We start from the raw sequence: 25,126 nt of genomic DNA, 5'->3' as shown, positions 1-25,126 counted from the left end.
TTACTATGGTTCTCTATGAGGCACTCTGCAGGATTATGAGTTTTTTTTATCTTTGCTTAAATTATAGTGGTTGAGATCAATCAGCATTATGCATTTTAAACAACAAAGGGAATGTCTGTCCTTAAAGTTCAATTTAATTTATTGTTGTTATTTGTTAGTTATTGGAGCTTTGTTACACAAATGATGTTATCTTTTGCTCCTGCTTCATTTCAATCTCTTCCACATTTGGGGCCATTTCAATTTTAAAGTGTAGGTTTTAATTAAAAAAAGTTTGTTCATCCCTTTTCTGCAATAATAAGAATAGAATTGTATCTCATTTTACAGTATTTGGATATCTAATTCGTTTCTTGGATTCATGCACTTTTAAAATACATATACTGAAAGGCATATAAGACAAATTTGAGCACTTGGGGATTATGTATTGTAAGCCAAAGGTGAGGGAATGAGCAGTACCATGTTTGGAAGATGCTCAGCTGGATATCATGAAATTAATTCCCTACTGATAGCAGCCAGGATCCTCAAAAGAATACAATAAAATAGGATGTACAATAAAAAGCAATTTGAGCTTATGCAAAACATTCCAAGCTCAAAAAAACTGTTTTTGAGTATTCCAAGGTCAGACCAGAACACCAAGAGTTTATTCATGAGCTTAATTTAAGCATAGTACTCAGCCACAGGGATCAATGGGAACTTGGAACAAAAGTTTCTTCTTCTTTCCAGAGATATAAAAATATGCGAACAGCAGTCTGAATATTGTTTCCTATTTGATCAACAGCACATTTTACTTTGATTAAAATTTCCACAGTAAATCAGGGAGGCAATTATGAAAAACTTTTCATACACAACACTTTAAAGATGATGACATTTGGGAATATTTAAAATAAGGATTTATCTTTTGTTTTGCTCAGGTTTGTCTACTGTGTTTGGAACATTATTCATGCACTCATATTAATGAATGCTGGAGAATATGGTATTTTTACTTAACTTATTAAAGTTTAGATCATAATTGTTGAAACTGCTAGAGCACTAAGTAATCAAATGACAACCTCTAATAAGCAGCCCACTTGACAGCTTTCTCCAGTAATAAAGTGTTTTATTATTAAAGCTGTATTCTTACTAAGCCATCACCATTAATGCATGGCCACTAGTGCTCACTTATGTAGCCAGAGTGCTTAAGCAGCTCCATAAATCCCTCTCCGATGCTTTAAGAGAGATTATTACTCCAATTACCACATTGATTTTGATATGTATGGCAGAGCTTGGCATCTGCAAACAAGTGACTTCTAGCTGATGCATGCTGAGTGAGCAACAAGTCTTAAATGTTAATTTTTCAATTAAATAAGCAATTGAGGGGGTGAAGAAAATATCAAATATGGTAAACAGGTCTTGAGAAAAAAAACATACATACAAATTGTTTCCAACTGCCATCCCTGCCACTTTGGGAATGACTTAAAAAAAACTCAATAGGAATGAAAAGATTTGACTGCAAGGAAAACACAATGTGCAATTTGGAAATTGCTTTGTTAAGATCTGTCAAAATATGCAAGTAAGCTACGGAATAAATTTCTATTTGCTACTTCAAAAGAAATACGTTTCATGTTTCACTGTTACTGAATAAAAGTTTTTTTTGGCCCCAAATTCAATTGGGCAACTTGTCCCTTGGTCTTAAAACCACCCTTTTTTCAGGTGCTGAAACATCTTCCAACTGCATTGCTGAAATTTCATCGCAAAATTTATGGTAGTTTCCCATTGGATGTCTCACAATATATTTAATGCATTAAAATAATCCTTCAAGGGTCATCTTGAAAATTTAGAAAAATTGTGACCTATTCCATTTTGCACATACCTTCATCCACTGAACTCCTTAAGTAAAAAGTTAACCTTGTCAGAGAAAGTATCTCTCCACCCTATATTAAACCCTCAACAATGAGAAGGAGATTAACATCCAAGGTTTTTTTTACTCTGTGTACATATATATATATATATTCTTTTGTAGTGGATTCCAAAGAAACACAATTACTAACCTAATCCAAAGGGACACCCCCCCCCAAGAACCGAGACACAGAACAAGACAATGGCATCACCCTCCTCCTGTACATCAAAGGCACCACAGGTAAAATCAGCAAAATTCTCCACAAACACAACATCAAGACAGCCTTATGCACTGACCAAAAAATAACCAACATCTTAAGAAACCCCAAAGACAAGATCCAGCTAGAAAACCAAGACGTCTATGAAATACCATGCGAAATCTGACCAGCCACATACATTGGACAAACTAATAGGAGAATAAATGCACGCATCACAGAACACAAGAACGCAGTCAGAAAAGAAGAAAAAACTTCCTCCCTTTTCCAGCACCTTAAAACTACTGGACATGAAATTGATTTTGAAGGAACCAAATTAATCTCCAAAACTGAACAATACAACAAGAGAATAATTATGGAAGCCATTGATATAGAGAAACACCCCCACAAAATGAACAAACGTGATGATACCTCCCGCCTACCAGACATCTGGAAACTAGCCCTAGTCAACAAATGAGTCCCAGCCATGAAAACTGACGTTGGATAACACATGACGCCACCACCAATCATCCTCACCACATTCAAACCCAAACCCATCCCACAGACAAAATACAACCACCACCCAGAAGCCAGACCACAGTGGCACCACCAGCTGCTGCACCCCCCTCTGATCTCCACACAAAGCAAACTGACACACGCCATGAACACATGACAAGACCTCAAACTCGGAGCCAGACCAAAACCAGGGATGTTGCATCACAGCCATCTTCTCAGGACATTACATTACAACACTAAAGCTCAGGATGTTACAACACAACCAACCATCCAGGATGTTTCAGCACAAGACTCAGGATGTCACAATACTAGAGCTCAGGATGTTACCACACTGCCCATTAGCTAGGTTGTTACAACACAGAAGACTAATCGGCACACAACTAGGATCACACCCACACAGGATGCTATGAAACAGCCGACTAATCTGCAAACATCAACTCCATCAACCAATCAAGATGTAACACAGCCAACCAACCTGCTTACAGCAACAAAGCCAGCACTCCACACCTCCCCACCAGAATTTATAGAGACGGCAGCTCCGACCACACTTTGCTCGCACAAGCACGAAGCCGCAAGCACCTGCCTGAAGATGACAAGTGAGACCTCGTCGAAACGACACCAAGATACTCTCAACCTTACATGGGAAAAGACCCGAATACGCCAAGACTTACTTACACACACACACACACACACACACAAGGGAGGGGATAGAATGACCTGCTAAGCTGGTTACAATTGAGCCCCTCTCCCACAACATGAACCATGTCTGCAGGAGTTCCAGATGAACAAGTCAAATTTGCAGACCCTCAAGAAGGAGCAGCTACAAGCCCCGCTCTGCCATTCTGAAGCAGTATCCTGCAGATGGCTAGCATGCAGTTTGCACCTGGCTAGTTGTTTTGTCAAACTAATTTTTAATTAGACAAATTCTAGTAAATATGAGATGCAATCATAGTGATGCTGAATAGAAGAAACGGGGTAACAGTTGCGCATTCCCCAAATACAGACTAAATAATAATAAAAAAAGAAGATGAGCAGGATTCCCTAGCTTGGTCTTTTTACAAGAGCAAAGCAAAGTAATATGAGGCTATCTCTTAATAGGACAAAATACTGAATGTCTTTTCAAAAGTGGTAAATGTGAGATATAGTGAATGTGAGAAAATTAGGGTATGTTTGGTATGAATCTTTGTTTGCCAAGTCCAGGGTAGATGTCTGCCGTTACAAAAAATCAAATAATTTAAAATATTTATAAAAATATAGTATATTAGTTACACTCATTTAATTAAAACCACGTTTCTTATTGTCCTCCCCATCCATTCAATGCAACATACTTTTTTCTCCTAGGAATTTTTTTTCTGACCATAAGTTTTCAAAATCTGACCATCACACATTCTGACACAAAGCCTCTGGCCTAGCATTTTGGTAACAGTTATTTGGGACGGGAGAAAGGACATATTCCATGCAAGACAGCTACGTAAATTAAAAAAAACAAAACACCATGGAAAAAAAATTAAATGAATGAAGGGTTGAATATACGTGTCCCAGGATAATGTTGCAGGACCCAAACTAGGTAGGTCACTGGGACCAGAGGTTTTGTTTTCCAAACTTTTGGACTCATGCTAGAACCAACCCATCTTCAGGGAACTTCTCTCTAGCTTCTAGTGACTAGAGAGAACTTCCCTGAAGATCGGCTTCAGCACAAAAGCTCAGCAGACAAAACCTCTAGTACCAGTGATCAACCCAGATTGGATTCTCTGACAAATTATATGTTGACAAAAATAAGTATTTTTCAACTAACAAGAACCGAAATAGTTTTAATGAACAAATTTCTTCCCAGAATAAAAAGGGGCTTAGAATATATACCTACCTCAACTTTGTTTGCTATAAACCGACTATCTCCATTAATGCTGATTGTAAAATCATAATAGCCGCTAGCAGGCTTGACACTCATGAAATTCAGCTCAAAGACGTCTCTGTTAATAAAAGCATAGCTGTAAATTGCAGAAAATTGATGCCCAAATACATAACAATTATTAAAAATGCCAGAAGCAGGATGCACTTGCTTGTAACAGTGGCTCACAAAACCTCGAACAGCAAGGGAACAGAATGAAAAGTCACAAGATACTATTTGGAAACAAAAACTATGAATTCCAAATGTCAAAAAGACTGAGCTATTCATGAGCATTACTGGATCCATATCTATTTTTAATCTCCGCATGCTTTCCACATTCTTGGGAACAATGGGGATCTTCCAAGCTGAAAATGAAGAACAAAGGTTTTGAAAAACAATATTCTGCTTACCCAGACAGAGAAAAAGTAGACTGCTGAAGGACTGTGGCTTTAGTTGCAACAGACTTTACGTGATCCAAGGTTACAGTTGCTTGAGTTAGTGGCTGTGACATCACATTTGTCACTTTAAGCTAAAGAATGTAAAAGATTTGTGAAATTATTTTTCCTCCTCATATATGAAGACTATCAGTGAAATAACAAATTCCAGGAAAAGACATAGCTATGGGGAAGTCCTGATAATCTTCTGTTTGTTTTACTTCAGATATCATTTCCGGCCATCTTCCAAAAACTACATCTAATTAATGCTTTGTTATAGCTTTAATTCTTGTTATTTAAATTTATACTGCATCTTATAGTATAACCTAAGTATAGCTTATCTTTAAAAATATTCCTTTTCTACTTAGCCATCAACTAAGAGGATATGTTGTACCTCAAGACTGTAAACACAGTTTATACAGGTGGGACACATAATTCAATTTTCCATGTATTTTTATTTTTTTGAAACAGCTGAGCTTCATTCTCTCACCCCTATAGTTCCAAACATACATTTTGTGTACTTCAAAGTTTTCTGTGATGAAATGGGGAAAAAAAGCTAGCTTCTACATGACATTTTTTTTACTTTTCTATCCCACCTTTATTATTTTTTTGTAAATAATTCAAGGCAGCAAACATTAACACTCTTCCTCCTCCTATTTTTCCTACAACAACCCTGTGAGGCGAGTTGGGCTGGCAGAGTGTGACTGATCCAAAGTCACCCAGCTGGCCTTCATGTTTAAGGAAGGATTAGAATTTAGTCTTCTGGCTTAAAGCCTAGTGCCTTAACCACTAGACCAAACTGGCTCTTCATGTATCACATCTTTAAGAAATTACCAGCTACCAAGAAACTCAGATCTTGGTGAAATGTCTGATAGTAATAAAACAGTGCAGCTCCACTTTGCAGTTTTTTCTGTCAATGTAGAACATGCAGAAACATTTAGAGCAGGGCTGTCAAGCTCCTGGCCTGTGGGCCAGATGCATCACACGCTGGCCACGCCCAGGCCCGGTTTCGTGAAGAGGAAAAAAGTCCCAATACATCACATGATGCTGCCATGACATGAGTTTGACACCCCTGGTTTAGATGATCAACAGCTTTCTGATCTACCTGCCTGCCCCTTAATGCAGTCCATGCCTCTACTTCAAACAGCCAGGAATGACATTATAATGGGCAAAGGCCCAGACAGCTGTGATGCTCCTATCATTTAACAATATATCTCCAACAGCTTAGATAATAACCTACAAAATGGATGATGAGGCTGCCAGCTGTTTTCTTAATGCTCTATTTTGGTCCACGGTCCACTGTTGTAAAACAATGCATTATTAACACTGTAGATCACTTCAGGTGCAGCTGATAGCACCAACCCTGGTTTATTCAAAGAAGATAGCATTCCTTCTTAAATTTACTGGTTTGGTATTTTTATCCAAATTGCTTTGGGGAAATTTGGATTGAGAGAAGCTTTTAAAATTTACAATAGTGTTTTTAATAAGCAATAAATATTTATTTTACAAGCTTTATAAACTGCACCAATCTAAATCAATATTAAAGAATGGACATGGGCAAACCAAAAGAATCTAGAATAGCCCAAAATATAAAAACAAAAAATCATTACAAAAATAGAACACCTAAAACTACCCTAGGAATTTAAGGAATTGACTAGAAAGCAGACCTTCTCAGAGATCAGTCATCCAGATCATGGTTGTCCCAAAGGTGCTCTTTCAAGAGACAACTGGACTTTCTATTTTTTTCCTTTTCTTAGAAGACATTTTGCTTCTCATCCAAGAAGCTTCAGAGCTGAAGAAGCTTTTTAGATGAGAAACAAAACACCTTCAAAGAAAAAACCAGAAAGTCCAGTTGGCTCTTGAAAAAGCACTTTTGGAACTTCTCAGTAATAGCCATCCTATTGTGGGACGTCTTGACCCAGGTGGTTTGATTAGCCTATACCCTATAACCTCCTCTCATTTAGGAAAGCACTTAAAATTAATATGCAAGAGTTGTTTTAGAGCAGCAAGCCTAAAATATTAAAAATAGATAAGATGTATTTCTTCAACGGTAGGATATATAACTCCTAGCATTGGTCATTCTATCTGGGCTACTGGGAATTCAAGTTTAAAAGGAGTGGGAAAGCTATTGCCGTCTATTCTTATCCTATTTAAAGAGGAATTCTAAAGGGTCATTGGCATCTATTAATTAACTATCCATTAACAGGCTTCTGAGTTTATACTTGGAACCATTAATCGTACTATGATCTATCTTTTTTACTGATAACCAGGCAGTGATCTATTAGCAGGGTACAGCACAGATAAATTTTACTTGCTTCTGGGTAGCTTTCCTAAATTCAGTTCAAGCTGTACTATAAGATTCTGCTCGGTTTAACTCCAAAGGGAGAAAATAATAGTATGTCTTTCCCATGCAACTATATTTTTAAGTCTCTCGTTGGTTTTTCTAATGCAATTCCCCAGATATGACTTGGCATTTTATAATATGCATTCTATAAAATACTCTGAAATTAATTTTTGGTTCCCAGTTCATTATCAGAGGATAGACTGGTTCCAGAAAATGTCAGTCATTTCTGCTTTAATAACCAGTTTTAGTTCTATCTTCCCAATGCAAATATTTTCACTTTCTACTTCAGGCATTAAGACACTCTCGGTGCAGCCACCGACCGTGAGTATTGGCTGATGGTGAGAAACTGCAGCAGGTCCCTCAGTCACAGCAATGACCGGCAGATGGTAACGATTCTGGGAAAGGGAGGCTGCAGCACAAGCCACACTGAATGCTTCGGAAAGAATCTCAAAGTTTTTCTTGCTGAAAACTGCATTCATCAGCTGGATGAGCTGATCCTGAAAATAAAAAATAATAAGCAAAAATTGGTTTCAGCATTTTATTGTTTTAAGAGACAAAAAGAAAGGAACAATGGAAAAAGAGGAAAAATTAAAAAGCTATATTATATATAGCAAATCATTCAGCCAAATTTCTAAGCGGATCATTAAATCTTGATTACATGAAGTATTTATTATTGCTCAGGCTTTCCGTTACCTTGATAAGAGAGCTAGTTCATAAACAGAAAACAAGCATATACTGGTGATCTAGTATCAGTCTAGGAATACACTGAAAAATAATTTTTTGGATGTGTTGTCCCTTACGTTCAAAAAAATCTATAATTCTTCATACAGTAGTAAGTTCAAAGTTTTTGGCATGCTCAGGAATTCATTTCTGTGTTCATATTTTTAAACCCCATTTAAACCAAAATTAGAAACCAAGTCCACGCCATATGTGTAAGAGCTTTGTTGTTCATAAAACGAGGCTGACAGCCAATCTCTCTAAAGTTTCTCTGGCTTGTTTATAAACTATGAAAAAATATTTTGTTGAATTAGTTTTATATTAAAACCATAAGAAACATACTTAACATTTAGAATAAAATAGAATAGAATTCTTTATTGGCCAAGTGTGATTGGACACACAAGGAATTTGTCTTGGTGCATAAACTCTCGGAGTACATAAAAGAAAAGATAAATTCATCAAGAATCATAAGGTACAACCCTTAATGATAGTCATAGGGAAACAGTCAATATAAATCTTAAGTATACCAGCAACAAGGTTACAGTCATAGAGTCATAAGTGGGAGGAGATGGGTGATAGGGATGATGAGAAGATTTATAGTTATTGATAATATGGCATATTCCAATTCTTTATTCCAGACATTTAATGCCTACCTTAGCAATACTCTTTTAATTGTATATTTAAAAATATTGTAGACTTAGAATGACACAAAACTGGAGAGCCAGTTTGGTGTAATGGTTAAGATACCAGGCTAGAAGCCAGGAGACTGTGAATTCTAGTCCCACTTCAGCCATGAAACCAACTGGGTGACCTTGGACCAGTTATTCTCCCTCATCCCCAGGAAGGTGGTCCTGGCAAATCACTTCAAAAAAATCTTCCTAAGGAAAATGCAGAGAGAAATCCAGGAAGTGTCCAGAAATGGAGACTGTCTTGAAAGCACATACGCAAAAAAGAATAATCTGAAACAGTAAGACTGGGGTGTTCTAAAGAAAAAGCCAATGATAGAGCTGAAAACCAGGAAAATTAAAACTTCATCTTAATAATACATTTAATTTAGAAAATTTAGGAAATTGTTCTGTTAAAAAATGAATGTCTTAATGTTTTATCAATCTACTGAAAATAATGTAAGGTAATTATTGTTGGAGTACTTCTTAGTAAATTAATCTAAAAGTAATATCCATTTTTATAATTCAGTGGATTTTAATCATCTATTTTTTCTATTTTTATCTGAGATTAATGATATCTACAAATGAATTTTCCTTGCAATAACTATTTCTAGATACTTAAAAGAATTTAAGCAATAGCTGAAATTAAAATTATTACTAATATTTATAAAAACAGTGGAGCATATAGGAAATATATGAGGCTTAACTTTAGCACGAGGGTCTCCAATCTTTCCGGCTTTACGGACTGGCAGGAGAGGGAGAGGGGATGGTTCTAGTGAGTGGTGGGCGAACATACACATGCAGCTCCATTTGCACAAGCAGTGAGCGCCCATACCCTCTCCTTGGATAAATGGAGCTGCATGTGCGTGCTTGCCCAACCACTGCACACCCAAGTGGAGCTGGGTACATGCTTGTCTGCCACTTCCACAACCCAGTTCTGAACAAGCTGAGACCTGGTAGTGGGCTGCAGTCCAGGGATGGGGGACCTCTGCTTTAGCAGACATATACTGTAATGTTATCAGGTGTTTGGTTACCTTTTAAAAAAACATGATTGTGTAGAATTGATAATCAAAGATAAAACTGTTACATACGGCCAGGGTCACAGTCAATATTTTTACATATATGGTTAACCAGAAAATTTGATAATAGATTGCAGACAACTAGACTCCTAATAATAGACTTCTAATAGTACTGGGGCAATTAACTCAATACATATTTTAAACCCTCAATAGGATAAACATTCAGATTAGTAGTTTATCCTGTTTTTATAAATTAATGGTACCTATTTCTTCTTGGAGTGCTACAAGTTCTGCCCAAAAGGACAGAGGTTATCGTGTCAATCTAAATGGGAAACTACATTTCTGTACTCAGAAAAGGAAAGTGCTATCATTTAGAGGACCAATGATCTAGCATGTCTGAAAACAGCTGAAGGAGATGTTTGTATAGAGCATAGTAATCATGATTTCTGAGATATTAAAAAAAAGACTGTAAAAAGAAAGAAAGAAAAGATTTCTGAACCTTTTGGGAAGAGGGTGTTATTAATTTTGAAGCCTATTTGTCCATATTCTTCAAACAAAGATATTTTAGTTATTGTTATTCTTGTTATAAAGGAAAGCTAGAGCGATTACTTTTACCTCCATTTTAGGTACCTAATCAAAGCATCACATCTCATTAGAAGTATTGCAGGTTGTTTGAAAATTTGTCAAACTTAATTCTTTATGTGGAATCATATAAAAGCATGCCCATATAAATAGGCATAGCGTTATTAAATTACAAAAACCTCAAGCAGTTTTAGTTTCTTCAATAAAATAGACTTTATTAACACAATTGCTATATATAAAAAAATCTCAAAGATCCTGACAACACAACACATAACTCACATTAAATAATTACTTTTAATTGGACCAATTTGTGACTTTGGTATTTTTAAAAACACTTTATGACAAGCAGTCTATAACACATCACTTTAGATTCACCTGAGAAATGTTTAAATCATGTGATTTAGAAAGTGTTGGTTTTGCAGCAATTCTTAAAAAGAGACTTGAGACCTTTCTAGTCCATTACACATTCCCAATACTAATTGGAAATAATAGGCACTAATTATATTTTCAGTTCAGCAAAACACAATTTTATGACTAGCCCTTAACTGTCAAGATAAGAGGTATTTTTTAGAAGATGACATTTAAAAAGTTTCATAAGTAACTTGAGTCTTTCTCTACATTATGAGGTCATCTGATGTAGTCCATTAATTAAGGCTTTTACCTGAAATTTATTAAATTTCTTTTCTTTCAGTTTGTTAAACTCACTGTTTCCATTCTGTCATTGTGAATAGCTTAATCACACCTGACACCTGAGTCAAAATAACTCAGTATTCCTACAGATTACAAGCACTTTCTAGTTTTCCTGTAATTGTTGACTTTTCCAAAAAAAATAAATTTGTATCTTAATGTCAGTTTTACAAACTGCATAACTTTTCAATGCACACTAGATAATAAACATTTGATATCTTTTTTTGAAACCTTTTGCCTGTGTACAGTTTTTATGATTGCTTTATGCAGGAGGACCCTAAACGGTGATTGAAGATTGATGAAAATTTTCAGTCATCCAGATAGAGTTATCTGGAACTTGAATCATGGCAATTGGTTTGGTTTCTTTTCGTGGTTTGAAACATTTCACTGTTTCCAACCAAAAAGAAGAGAAACCCAGGTGCCATAACTCCCAGCGACTGTAGCAGTTTTTTCCTATATGATGCTGAAATCATTTAACTTCAGAATTAAGCATAGAAATAAACTATTTGTATTAAGTGAAATCCAGAGCAGAGCTTAACAGTTATTTTTCTCCTTTTTTCACTCAAGAAGCAAGAACAAGAGGATGGATTTAAAATGCAGGTAGTACCATACACCATGAGGCCAATGCCTAAGGCTATTATGTATTTACATTGCCATCTTAACATCTTATATTGCCATCTTAACATCTTATATTGTAAGTGGATCACAAGCTTCCTAACAAACAGGAAGCAGCAGGTGAAGCTAAGCAAGATCACATCAAATACCTGTACAATTAGCACAGGGGCCCCCCAAGGCTGTGTGCTCTCCCCACTTTTCTTCTCTCTGTATACCAATGACTGCATCTCCAATGATCCATTTGTTAAGCTACTGAAGTTCGCAGATGACACAACAGTGATTGGTCTCATTCGAGACAATGACGAATCCGCATATAGACGAGAGGTCGAACGACTAGCCTTGTGGTGCAACCAAAACAATCTGGAACTGAACACACTCAAAACCGTAGAAATGGTGGTAGACTTTAGGAAAAACCCTTCCATACTTCCACCTCTCACAATACTTGACAACACAGTATCAACAGTAGAAACCTTCAAATTTCTGGGTTCTATCATATCGCAAGATCTCAAATGGACAGCTAACATCAAAAACATCATTAAAAAAGGACAACAAAGAATGTTCTTTCTGCGCCAACTCAGTAAGCTCAAACTGCCCAAGGAGCTGCTGATCCAATTCTACAGAGGAATTATTGAGTCTGTCATTTGCACCTCTATAACTGTCTGGTTCGGTTCTGCAACCCAACAAGAAAAACACAGACTTCAGAGGATAATTAGAACTGCAGAAAAAATAATTGCTACCAACCTGCCTTCCATTGAGGACCTGTATACTGCATGAATCAAGAAGAGGGCCGTGAAAATATTTGCAGATCCCTCGCATCCTGGACATAAACTGTTTCAACTCCTACCCTCAAAACGACGCTATAGAGCACTGCACACCAGAACAACTAGACACAAGAACAGTTTTTTCCCGAAGGCCATCACTCTGCTAAACAAATAATTCCCTCAACACTGTCAGACTATTTACTGAATCTGCACTACTATTAATCGTTTCATAGTTCCCATCACCAATCTCTTTCCACTTATGACTGTATGACTATAACTTGTTGCTGGCAATCCTTATGATTTATATTGATATATTGATCATCAATTGTGTTGTAAATGTTGTACCTTGATGAACGTATCTTTTCTTTTATGTACACTGAGAGCATATGCACCAAGACAAATTCCTTGTGTGTCCAATCACACTTGGCCAATAAAATTCTATTCTATTCTATTCTATTCTATTATAGTGAGTGGTGTGTCTATTTGTTACAGAATTCAGGGGAGGGGGTTTCACTATTTTCTGGACACAGTACTCATTTATTATTATTATTATTATTTTTAAACCCTACTTTTTTGGTTGAGAATGTATATTCAATATGGGGATAATGCACATTTGTCTTATAATTGCTGTTCAATTTACAACCATAATTGAGCCCAGAATAATTAGTTATGGCAGTCATTAAGTGATGTGACTATATCTGATTTTATGACCTTTTTTGCAGCAGCATTTAAGTAAATGCTACATCTGTTAAGTGAACCTGTTTCCCCCAGTAAGTGTTTTTTGCCGGAATGGAAAGCAAATGTTCAAAATTAAGGCCACAGGAGCATGGGATGTGGCAAATGGTCATAAATGTGAACCAGTTGACAAGCACTCAAATGATCACATGACCACAAGGGTATGTGCATGTTGTGTCTGTTGTAACTTTAAAATCGGTAAGTAGCTCTGGGGAAGTAAGTTGTAACTTTGAGCTAAGCAACTGGACCTTAAGTTAACCAGTATTTCAATACCATAGTGCTAGTAATGGTATTGGGCACACACACACACAAAAAAGTGCAGATAAGCTCTGCATGGTTAAAATACCATTCTGCTTTGATACTGGCATTAAAAACTGACATTTCATGGTCACATAAGCAAAACTCAGAAAAAAATAGATTATTACTAATTTATGAACCCATTCATATTCAACAGTCCAAATTCAGCTTTGAATTTATAGTTCTTTATTCTAAACCATTACAATAGCAGGTTCCAAAAATTACCTACTTCTTTTATTGCCGGCTCAGTGCCAACATGATCTGAGAGTCTGTAAGTGGCAGCTACAAATAATGCAGTTGCTTCAAGCCCTTCTTCAAATTGTAGATATACTCCTCCTAGATCATCCAAGCGTGCAACAAGATCCTAGAAAAAGATGACAGCAAACAATTTTACACCTATCTCCTCCATCTAATATACAGCATGTCGTCCTGTACCCAGGAGTGTTTTGCTTCCACTTATTAATCTTGGGATATTCTTTTCATATCTAGTGAAGAAAAGGGTATTCTGATTCTAATGAACGAACAGAATTCAGCGCAGAAAAGAACATGAATATTAAATACAAACACAGCAAGAAAATTTGCACAGTGGGAACTGGGAATAGGAGGGCAGGCCAGCAATAGCCTCAAGCACCCTAACTCTGTAACAGATGGACTTTGTGAGAGGGCAAAAGTAGTTAAAATGTGGATAATGAAAAAGACAGAGAAAAGGAAAATTTGACTCTTTTAGCCTCTTTCTGACACTAGATGCTACTCGTAAGTATCCTTGAAATACTTACTTATTTCCTTGAAATATAGCATGGATTCATGAAAAAAATAAGTATTTGAGGTTTGAGTGCCAGTTACTCTTTTACTGCTTTTAGAATATTGTTGGTATTTAAAATATAGTTACAGGTAGTCCTTGACTTACAACCACAACTGAGCCAATATTTCTGGGGCTAAGTGAGACATTTGTTAAGTGAGTTTTGCCCCATTTTACAACCTTTCTTGTCACAGTTGTCAAGTAAAAAACCACAGCTGTTAAGTTAGTAACAGTTCTTAAGTGAACCTGGCTTCCCCATTGACTTTGTTCATCAGATGATTGCAAAAAGGGATCACATGACCCTGGGACATTGCAACCATCATAAATATGAGTCAGTTGCCAAGCATCTGAATTCTGATTACCGTATATACTCGAATATAAGCCGATCCGAGTATAAGCCGAGGTCCCCAATTTTACCCCAAAAACTGGGGTAAACTGGGGACTCGAGTATAAGCCGAGGGTGGGAAATGAGGCACCTACCGGTTGGGGAACCCCTCCCTCCCTCAGCTGAGAAGGCTGGCGGCTCCCCCGCCCCGCCCTCTCACTGCACCGGCAGGGCTTCCCCGCGCCGTCCGGTAAAATGTGAAAAAAAGAAAAAAAAAAACAACTCGAGTATAAGCCGTATATACTCGAGTATAAGCCGAGGGGCTTAAAAAAAAACAAAACTCGAGTATAAGCCGTATAGACCCGAGTATAAGCCGAGGGGACGTTTTTCAGCACAAAAAACATGCTGAAAAACTCGGCTTATACTCGAGTATATACGGTACATGGTCAGGAAGATGCCATAACGGTTATGTGAAAAATGGTCATAAGTTACTTTTTTCAGTACTGCTATAACTTTTAACGGTCACTAATGAATTGTTGTAAATCAAGGACTACCTGTATATTGTTTTAAAAATTGGTTTAATATATTTTATATGGTTGGTTAGATGAGAATAAAACAGAAAGGCACATTATAACAAATAAATCTAAAACAAACCTCTATTTCTTCCACAATACTTCTTAAATCTGCCTGTTGGGATAAATAGGATGCAGTCTGCAAAGCCTGAATTGTTCTGAAACAACATAAACCATAATATATGATTCTACCAACTACAAGCAGATTGATCTCAAAAGTATGACATAGGAATATCTATTAAAAACAGCACTAACAAATTGGGATTCATTGGTAAAAAGATTTGCATAAAATAAGATGTTACTAAAAAGTCATATGATTTGATTAAAGTCAATTTTATTTTCCTAGACTAGAAACTGTAGCGGTGTCCAAATTCTAACATCCAAGTATGATCATTAATATTTCTATGAATAGCTAAGCCAGAAATTCATCAATCTAAAAAGCTTTATAACATACAGTAATCCAATTATATTCCCAATTCTGTTCCATGTTTATGGCTCGTAAACCATGTGACATAAGTTACATAAGTGTCAGTAAACTAGACCTTGTTAAATAACCCAGTTCATCTTAAGAGGAAATAACTATAATGCAGAAATAAATAACAACACAGCAGTCTAGCCTTTGCATTCCAAATGTTTCTCTGAGTGATCCTCAAGATAAACACTTACGCTAAGATGTTTTCTTCTTTGCTAAGACGAGAAGTGAGTGCAGTCAGAGCTTCTTGGGAAGCAAGAGGAAGCCCAAAACCATTCAGGGCTCCAACAGCATGATAAATTTGAGTAATTGAAGAATCTTCACTGATAGCTTCAAGTAGCAATTCCCTGGTTTCATTTGAAATAGCAATCTAGGAATAATACACTAAATGTAGTACACATAAATCATTGCCACAAGTGTTTAGCATTATAGCTAATAATTACTTCCTGATGGAAGTCAAGTCTTCAAACTCCTTCAAATTCAGAAACAAAAACCTGACATGCCAAATCAGATTACTAGGCACAGTAGTGTCCATTCTGATGTAGAACACCTGAATTTCAGGCAGAGGTCTTTCCCATTAACTTTATGTGACCTCTTTAACTGGAGGACAAGGGATTGAATCCAGGAACTTCTATTTATACTACTGCTTACATCATGCATAAACTTTAGGTTCCTCAAAACCTAATGATACTGTCCTATAAATAAACAGTACTATTTTGGATGTACAGAAAGAATTGAGACTGATGTTCATATAGCTGATTAAATGAAATATCTTGAACAAAAGACATATTCCAACTATGGTGCACTCCAGGTTATATTTGCAATCTAAAGTCACTGCAAATTCTGCTTAAAGGCTAGAATTTAAGCTTAATCAATGTTTCAATGAGCAGAATGGAAGAAAATCTGGAAATCACAAACTGATCACTTAAAGACAGCACTGGTTCTGCAAAAAATCAAAAACCAGTAAACTGCCCTCCCATAAATTGAATGCATACTATACATTTCTGCTCATAAAAAGCTTAGTTGAAAATCATCCAGAATCACATGTCATTTTCAGCTATACAGAAATAAAATCAATTATAATATTAACTAAATAAATAGAAACTGTATACAATAAAACATTGAACAAAATTATGCTTAACTTTATTTTGAAGCCCTGGTTGTTTAATTTGCACTGTCATATTGCTTAAGACAGGTTAAATAATCTGCCTTCTGCTATAGTGTTATTTAATATAACCCCAATAACTGCTTATTTTAGTCTACAAACAGATGTCTTGGAAACAGCTGTTGTCAAATTAATCATAAGACAAACAGATGAAACATTTGTACAAGAGAACATATTTTTCCTGTAAAAACTGAATTTACCTCACATCCAGCTAGCGCCTGACTTCCCTGTGCAGCATAGAAGAGGGAGTCAATACTATCAGGGTCCAATTTAGATTTTATAAAATTGCAAGCAGCCTATTAAGAAAAAAAAAGTGGACTTAAATAATTAAGGCAATTAGAACATGCATGCTAAATGTAATGTTCCCAGTTATTTACCAGGGAAAATCTTACCAATGTAGGTTTTGTAAAAAAGACTAATACCAGGCTAGACATACGCAATGATATCTGGTATAAGATAGCTCATAATTCATTTATTTCCCTCCGCAACAATAACAAAAAAAGAAAGGGCAAGTTCCTGTTCTATTCCCAGGCTGCTTTGCTCCTTCATTCTCAAAGACATGAGTTTTTTATCCCTGGAAGCAAACAGAGTCATCTATAGAATATTTTCAGTACGTAACAGCCAAATGCTTAGTGAAACATAGAGTACCTGATATAGGAAGGTAACATAAAATAATACTGGATGTAAGGAAGGCAGGCAAGCTTCTTCTAATTCCTACAAGTGGAGCCTCAAGGCAATTAAAGTAAAAAAAAACACCCTCTTTCAATTTGAGTTCAATTCCTGGTGACTTATGTTGTCCATATTGCTCCCTGGGCAGCCACATTACAAACTTTTCGAAAGTTTCTCATCTAATCTATAATCTGGTTTTCCTTGGAGGTCTTTCATCCAAATACTAAATAACAGTGTCCCTATGTAGCTTTCAACCCAGAGATAGTTAAGCAGGCTGAGACTTTTTTATAGATTTAATTAAAATAAGTGATACAGGATGCAAATTGCCCTTGGTAGATAATACAAAAATAGGCAGCAACTGAAGTGTTAGCACCATCTATTGGAGGAACTTTATTGTTAAATCCAGAAAGAATTGTAAATGTTTGAACTCATACAGAAAGTATCTGTCTGAAATAATAGAATACATATAGCTGGATTAAAATACTTTGAAGAAGATATAATCATCAGACACAGGCATTAGCCCCGCAGAGAAGAATATACTCTGCACAACGAATATTAGGTTTATTTATTTATTTATTTAGTCACAACAGTATATATAAGCATAAGCATGAAAGTAACTATATAATATATATAAGCGTATATATATAAGCATAAGTATGCAATAACTATATTAATTGGATATAATGAAAGAAAACAATAGGACAGGATCGGTAGGCACGTTTGTGCTCTTATGCACGCCCCTTACGAACCTCTTAGGAATGGGATGAGGTCAATAGTAGACAGTTTTTGGTTAAAGCTTTGGGGATTTTGAGAAGAGACCACAGAGTCTCTTAATTTCTATTACTTCCAGAAAAATAATGTATGAAACTATGAAGGACCATAACTAATACAGACAACACTGATAAACTGAACACTACTCTGACTCAATGTAAGGCAGATTCATACCATCTTAAAAATAAATAATACATATCCAATTCCTAATTGACCTAAATCAGGATGGTACAAAATAGTATATAACAGGTTATGTGTTTCCAAAACCAGCAAGGACACCAGCGCATCTGAGTTTTTACTACCATGATATTCAATAATCCTGTCATTCAATTTCATCTGTTGAGTATTATGGCCGAGCTAAGCTTTGAACCTTGATCTCCCTAATCAAACATATTGTTAATTACAACACAGTTCTTTTATATATACACAATGGCTACTTCTAGATTTTCTTGCTTTTGCCTTATAAAAATTAAGAAGATGTTTGAACAAAGTTACATTGTTAAATTTCTGTACTCCACACTTATAGGAAGATCTCCAGGCTGTTGTGTAAGATGACTGAGAATGAAACTGATGAATAAAAATATGGGCAATTCAACTCAAAGAAGCTAGAGAAGAATAAAAGTGAAACAAATATATTTTACGGGTAAATAATAAATTACACTATCATGTTAAAATGTGATACAGTTCTTTAATTCTTTATTTATATATTTAATCTATTTTTATGGAATATACATAATTTCTTCTCTATTTCCTAAAATGTTAATAGAAAGGGTTCAGGTATACATTAGCCAATGATTTTAAGAGGAATTCAAATTAAGCAATTGCCCGATACAAAAGAATAAACTTTTGTTTAGGTTTCATTGCTTCTCTTACTTTTAATGTCTCTCCCATGATCCTCTCCCAGAAGTAGAGACATTAATGTACAGCTTATTAATGCTATTCCATGTATGTTTGTTAAAAATACTTGCAATAAAATTCAGTAACTTATTGAGATTTATATAAAATAATAAGCAGAATAAGGCTAAAGCATAAATAACTTCAGGTAAGAATTCTTAGGTTTTAAGAAATAAAAACTGTAAAAGTAGTCTCCTGAATGCATTATGAGAACTGATTGTTTCTTAGTTTGTCTTTTTGTTGTACAATATTGTTTTACAATATTTTCAGCTTCAGGGGAAAGAGACGATTTTGTGGGAGGTGCAGGCATATGTGTGCACATGCACGCAAACACCTATTGCTCGCATGAGTAAGGCTGCAAGCATCCATGATGCTCATGGTGACACTAGCGTGGGTGGGGTTGTGCATGCCCATGGCCCACAGGTTGGATACCCCTGAAGTACATGATATTTGTATACCTGAAAGAAATATTACTTGCCCAGAGCAAATGGCAAAATGTATACCTACAGTAATTTATGTGCAGATAATCAGTTCATTCATCATAAACTCATCAATATTTTGAATGTCCCAAAGATATATCCTCACCTTTTCATCAGCCACTTTCCCACCTAATTGATTCAATCCTACGATGGTATAATAACTTCCTTCTAAATCAGTAAGCGGACGATCCAAAGAGTTTTGTAACCTCTGAACATCATGCAGTGTGAGATAATGACTAGGCGTCAAGGCTGCTATCTTGTCCACAGATATTAAGACCAAAATGAAAAATGTAAGATACCCTGAAAAAAAAGGGAGAAAAGATAAATGCCTGTGAATATCATTGCTGAGTGTATGTTAGTTTTTGAATAATTCTTTTTTATCTAGTTGGATCATTACACTATTTAGATATCCTTAGCCTAAGGAGAAAAAGTATTATAGAATCAAAAACAAATAATTAAAGAAATCAATTTGATGCTCATGCACAACATACTGTTAACAAGTTTTATTAAAACAGGTTACCTTTCCAACATAACAAGGAATATATTTGCAAATATTAAAGTTGATTTGTTTAAAAAAAATTTGTATTCTTCTAGATATCTTGGAATGAAAAGACAATGTTTTTATTAGCCAGATCAAAATGGAAATAATTGGCTGAAAGGGGACAGATGGCGAATTGTTTTATCTCACTTGCAACCAATTTCCTGCCACCTATAGTGCAAAGAAGCTTGTAGAACACAAGAGGTGGAACTAGCCATTCAGAAGTGATACTGACATTAAAAAAAGTTTGTCATAGGACTTGAAGAAAGGCAATACTATTCTGCCTCAAACACAAGTAGCTTCCCGTTAATTTAGAATGACCATCGGAATCAATCGCCTTCCAATTGCACATTCACACCATTACAACACAGAAATTAATCCATACAAACAACCTTTCAAGCTACTTAATCCCAATTTTGTCCTTCTATAACTGTACAGAGATGGACTGTGTGCAAGAGAAAGTGGCAGAACCCAGAGGTAGTATCAAACCAGGCTTACTTAAGGCTGAAATTATTACAATCTTCTAATGCAATTTTATATTCAAGAATGTGTTTTCTGAACCAGATTAAATTTACATCTGCAAACTGACATGGAGATTAAAGAACATAATTACCTAAGCACAATTACCTGACAGTAATGGGCATCAATGCACATAAAATACAAATGTACAGGATAAAGGCGTAGGGAAATAAAGCCTTTACAGGATCAAGCCTGTTCAGTTAATGCTACAGTAGCGAACAGGCTCAGTTCTATTTAGAGTAAGTTTAAGGAACGCATACAATTGCCTCTTGCTTTAAATGACAACTAAGGCATTTCGCTCCAAACAAGGCTCCTTTGTGTTCCTCAACTGCTTGACAGGCAGGTATTCAGCAGGTGAAGCTTTTTCTATCAGCCTTGACACGCTAGGTAAGGTTCATTCTGATCGTGGCAAGGAGATTCCCTGATCTTTTCCCAGATTCCCTGAAGGGGAACTCACACCCCAGACTGCAGAAAGGGCTCCTCCACCCGCCCTCCCTAAGCAGGGCTGCAAAAGCAACAATCCCTTTCCACGCCGTCACCACCTCACCGCACTCCTTACCCGGGACCGCCATTTTCCCCCTCGCCTGCACACCAAGGGAAGACCCCACTTCCGCCCGGAGCTGTGGAATATACCATTTAGTCCGACCTAACACTTGCTCTTAAACAGCAGGACTGATATTTGGACAAGGCAGATCGATTTGCTCTTTTCAACCTGTGGGAGTGGAACGCAGTTTAAAGAATGGGAACGTCGGCTCCGCTGCTCATTTCCCCCTGGTCAGCACGAATGGTACGTTCCAACACGGTGGCTTTGGTACTGGGCGGAGCTTCAGAAAGTATGTGGCGTCCGCTGAATGGCTGGCAGTCGAATCGTTTATATCGAAGGAGGCACATTCAAACAAGCCTGCTGTGGAATGGAGTGGGGGTGGGTCGGTCCAATTCTAAATCCGTACCAAGGAAGTTTTTGGCTAGGTTGGGAAGTCGCAGGCTGTCGGGGAGGGATTATTACAGGGCAACACAAAATATTCACACACGTCACTTAGAGACCTCATAGCTAAAGAGATATACAGAATATTTAGACACATCACTTAGAGACCTCGTAGCTAAACAAATGGAGCAATTTTGCATCCCATCTGTGAGGATTTAGAATAACAGAGTTGGAAGGGACCTTGGAGGTCTTCTAGTCCAACCTCCTGCTTAGGCAGGAAACCCTACACCACTTCAGACAAAATTTAACTGAAATTCTCTTTCCCCATGGAAAGATTTTTTAAAGCAAAATCTCTTTTATGGTGATGAATGAAAACTGTTAACCCCATAAGGACTTTTTGCTGGGAAAAAAGAAAGAAAAAATGGACACGATTTATGAGTTTGACAACTCATAAATAAACTAAAATAAATAAATAAATAAATAAATAAATAAATAAATAAATAAATAAATAAATAAATAAATAAATAAATAAATAAATAAATAAATAAAATAAACTGGAACCCACACCACATCTCTGACATAAATACAATAGAACGCGTCCAGAAATATTTTACTAGAAGAGTTCTTCACTCCTCCGAAAACAACAAAATACCTTATGCCACCAGGCTTGAAATCCTGGGATTAGAAAACTTACAACTACGTCGACTCTGTGTTTAACACACAAAATCATCTATTGCAATATCTTCCTGTAAATGACTACTTCAGCTTCAATCGCAATATTACAAGAGCAAAAAATAGATTCAAGCTTAATGTCAACCGCTTCAAACTTGATTGCAGAAAATATGACTTCTGCAACAGAGTTGTTAATGCTTGGAACTCATTACCTGACTCCATAGTCTCTACAAAAAACCCCAAAATCTTCAACCAAAAACTGTCTACTATTGACCTCACCCCATTCCTAAGAGGACTATAAGGGGCGTGCATAAGAGCACAAAAGTGCCTACCGTTCCTGCCTATATCCAAAATTATATATATATATATATATATATATATATATATATATATATATATATATATATATATATATATATATATATATATATAATTTCTTTTTTTACTATGACAATGTTTATGTATACTGTTGTGACAAAATTAAATAAATAAATAAAAAACTAAAAAGAGGAGATTATGGAAAGAGGGAAACTTAGTTCTGAACTTTAGAGGACAAAGTATAACTACCTATAAATGCATCAAAATATAAATGTATGACTGCTGTAAAGAGGACTGGAATCCATTACTTCATTATTATTTTTTCTTTTTCCTTTTCTGCTTTTTTTATATTTCCTTTTCACCTTTCTATTTTTTTCATTTATCTTAAACTCAAAATTTGTATTATTTTTAATGTGTGGAAAAATTTCTTCAGTAATGTGTGGGTATGTGTGTGTGTGAGAAGAATTACTGAAATACAGAATAATTTCTCTGCTTAATCTAATGATACATCTTTCATAATTGGCTTTCTACCTGGGCATGAACAAAGGGGTGGAGCTTGGATCACAAGGCTATGCCTGCCATATTAACATTTTGACTTGCGTCTTTGGACACCACTGGTGCTATTAGAAAAAATGCAGTTTTGTATAGCTTTTAAATATTCAAATCTTATATTGATAAACAGGGAAAACCCTACATTTTAAAGTAGCCTATCCAGATAGAATTTAGCATGGCTCTCAAGCAATTTATGGTTGGATTTGATGGATTGAAATTCATTCCGATTCTCAGATTCTAAATAAATAAATATTTTCCAAGCAATGATTAAAAAAAACCTAAGCATTTTGCTTGTAAAAATTAAATCTTACCACCCATTGTAGTAATTAAATAAATGGCCAGCACATTTTACAGCAAAAGCCTGTAAAAACAAAAGACTAGATGGGGAGATGTTGTAATTCTCAATCTAGCCCACAGAGGGTGGTGGAATCATTTATTTTTTGTTTCCTCTGGAAGAATTCAAACCTCCAGAAGATACTATAAACAAGCCCATAAATATCTTTTGAAAAGTTTGTGCTAATACAATACTGTACAGTATTATACTGTAAATGAGAAGCATCCTGTTGTCAAATTTAGACTTGAAGAATAGGCAGCAAGTAGTGATTAGCTTTGTTATAATTAACTCTCAGCTCTGTTAGATTTTCAGTTATATGAAGAGAGCTAGATGCATAAAAGGTTCTCTTGGAAGTTAGCAATAAGGATCTTTTTTTATCTGCTTGCAGATTTTATTATAGTCCAATAAAGCCTATATCCAAAAGCTAATTCAATTGCCATAACACTGCTGAACCACTACTCAGCAAGCTACTGTCTTTTAATTATTGAAGTTATTATTTTTTATTATTACACAAGAGAGCCAAATCCAAAAAGAGATAGCTGATGTCATTAAATATTTTGACTCAATATTAACTTCTTTTTAAAGGCAGGAAAACAGCATATAAAATAAGTACCAGATGACTGTTAAAATTGTATTTATTGCATTTTAATAAGTCCATGAGCTTGATCTGTATCCTATTACTAAACTGTTAAAACTTTTGCATGAGAACTTTGGAGCTTTCTCAGTGACTGTAGATGATGTCATATTCATGTTGCTAGCATCAATACTTACAGGGGCTGAGAATTATCTTAAATTAAGCTCTTTCTATGCTGATGTGTGAACAAAAAGAAGATAATGTAATATTTGTGAATGTGTGGGGAATAAAAGAAAGTTTACTCCTTGCTATTATTTAAAGCAAGCATGGGAGAGAGACTTGTACTTCTAGGCAAGATTAAAAATCCTGGAACTAAATTGTGTGAATGTCATTTACACAGATCAAGAGAGGATAAAATATAAATAAATTTACAGCTACTGTAATGATTGAAAACTCCCTTTTATATCTCTCTTCTTTTTCTTGCCTCTTTATTCTTTTATTTGTTACTTATTCACTTACTTTTCTTTGTTTTCTTCTATTTTGTTTGAATTTGAATTGTTTTTATTCTGTAAAAAATCTTTTCAATAAACATTAATTTTAAAAAATCATTTGCATTGATTCTCTAAGTGCAATTTTCAGGATGTTTGCTCGGAAGCAAGCTGCAATGGCACACTGCAGATACACCTGTTTAAGATTACTGTTGGGATTTCTTTTTTACATGTAAATTTGAGTTTGAGGGATGACTATGAAATTAGTGACTTGGACTGTGTGATTATAGAATTATCCATCTGGCTATTTGATTACCATTAGTGAAGTTATCATGGAGTAACTAATACATGACTAGGGACTTTAAGTATTATTATTATTGTTGTTGTTGTTGTTGTTGTTGTTGTTGTTGTTGTTGTTATTATTATTATTATTATTATTATTATTATTATTATTATTATAGTATAACAGACATTTCTCAATGTTTGAAAAGTTCTGCTCTGGCATTGGCAAGTGACATAGAATACTGCAATTTATGGAGGACTAGAGAAATACTGAAGAAAACTAAATTATAGAATTCTCACTTGTTTGGAAATGACAGATCCTACCTACAAATTAAAGGAAATTTCTAAGGACATCAGAGAAATTTGTAGGACAGATTCCAGCCTTTATACCTTCCTATTTCCCTTATTTTATTTTGCTAGTAGGTTAGGTTAAATATCTTTTAGTCTTTCCT

At 35.6% G+C, this 25,126-nt stretch overlaps 1 protein-coding gene across 2 annotated transcripts in view; it reads right to left on the bottom strand.

The window, feature by feature from the left end:
- The window catches only part of RPN2 (ribophorin II), a 38,503-nt gene extending 17,268 nt beyond the window's left edge, over positions 1–21,235 (bottom strand). For both annotated transcript variants that reach the window (XM_058176433.1, XM_058176434.1), the window contains exons 1-9: positions 21,089–21,235; positions 19,579–19,772; positions 16,860–16,955; positions 15,689–15,864; positions 15,105–15,180; positions 13,556–13,690; positions 7,569–7,745; positions 4,881–4,999; positions 4,447–4,552 (exon numbers count right to left, since the gene is read on the bottom strand). In XM_058176433.1, the coding sequence (XP_058032416.1) occupies positions 4,447–4,552; positions 4,881–4,999; positions 7,569–7,745; positions 13,556–13,690; positions 15,105–15,180; positions 15,689–15,864; positions 16,860–16,955; positions 19,579–19,772; positions 21,089–21,101 (1,092 nt within the window). In that variant the 5' untranslated portion in view covers positions 21,102–21,235. The remainder of the gene's footprint in view (positions 1–4,446; positions 4,553–4,880; positions 5,000–7,568; positions 7,746–13,555; positions 13,691–15,104; positions 15,181–15,688; positions 15,865–16,859; positions 16,956–19,578; positions 19,773–21,088) is intronic.
- Between the last annotated feature and the right edge of the window lie 3,891 nt (positions 21,236–25,126).

This window comes from Ahaetulla prasina, chromosome 3 (genome assembly GCF_028640845.1).
Source record: "Ahaetulla prasina isolate Xishuangbanna chromosome 3, ASM2864084v1, whole genome shotgun sequence".
Lineage (NCBI taxonomy): Eukaryota > Metazoa > Chordata > Lepidosauria > Squamata > Colubridae > Ahaetulla > Ahaetulla prasina.
The sequence above is the reverse complement of the archived record's forward strand: the minus strand, read 5'-3'. Positions and strand labels throughout refer to the sequence as shown.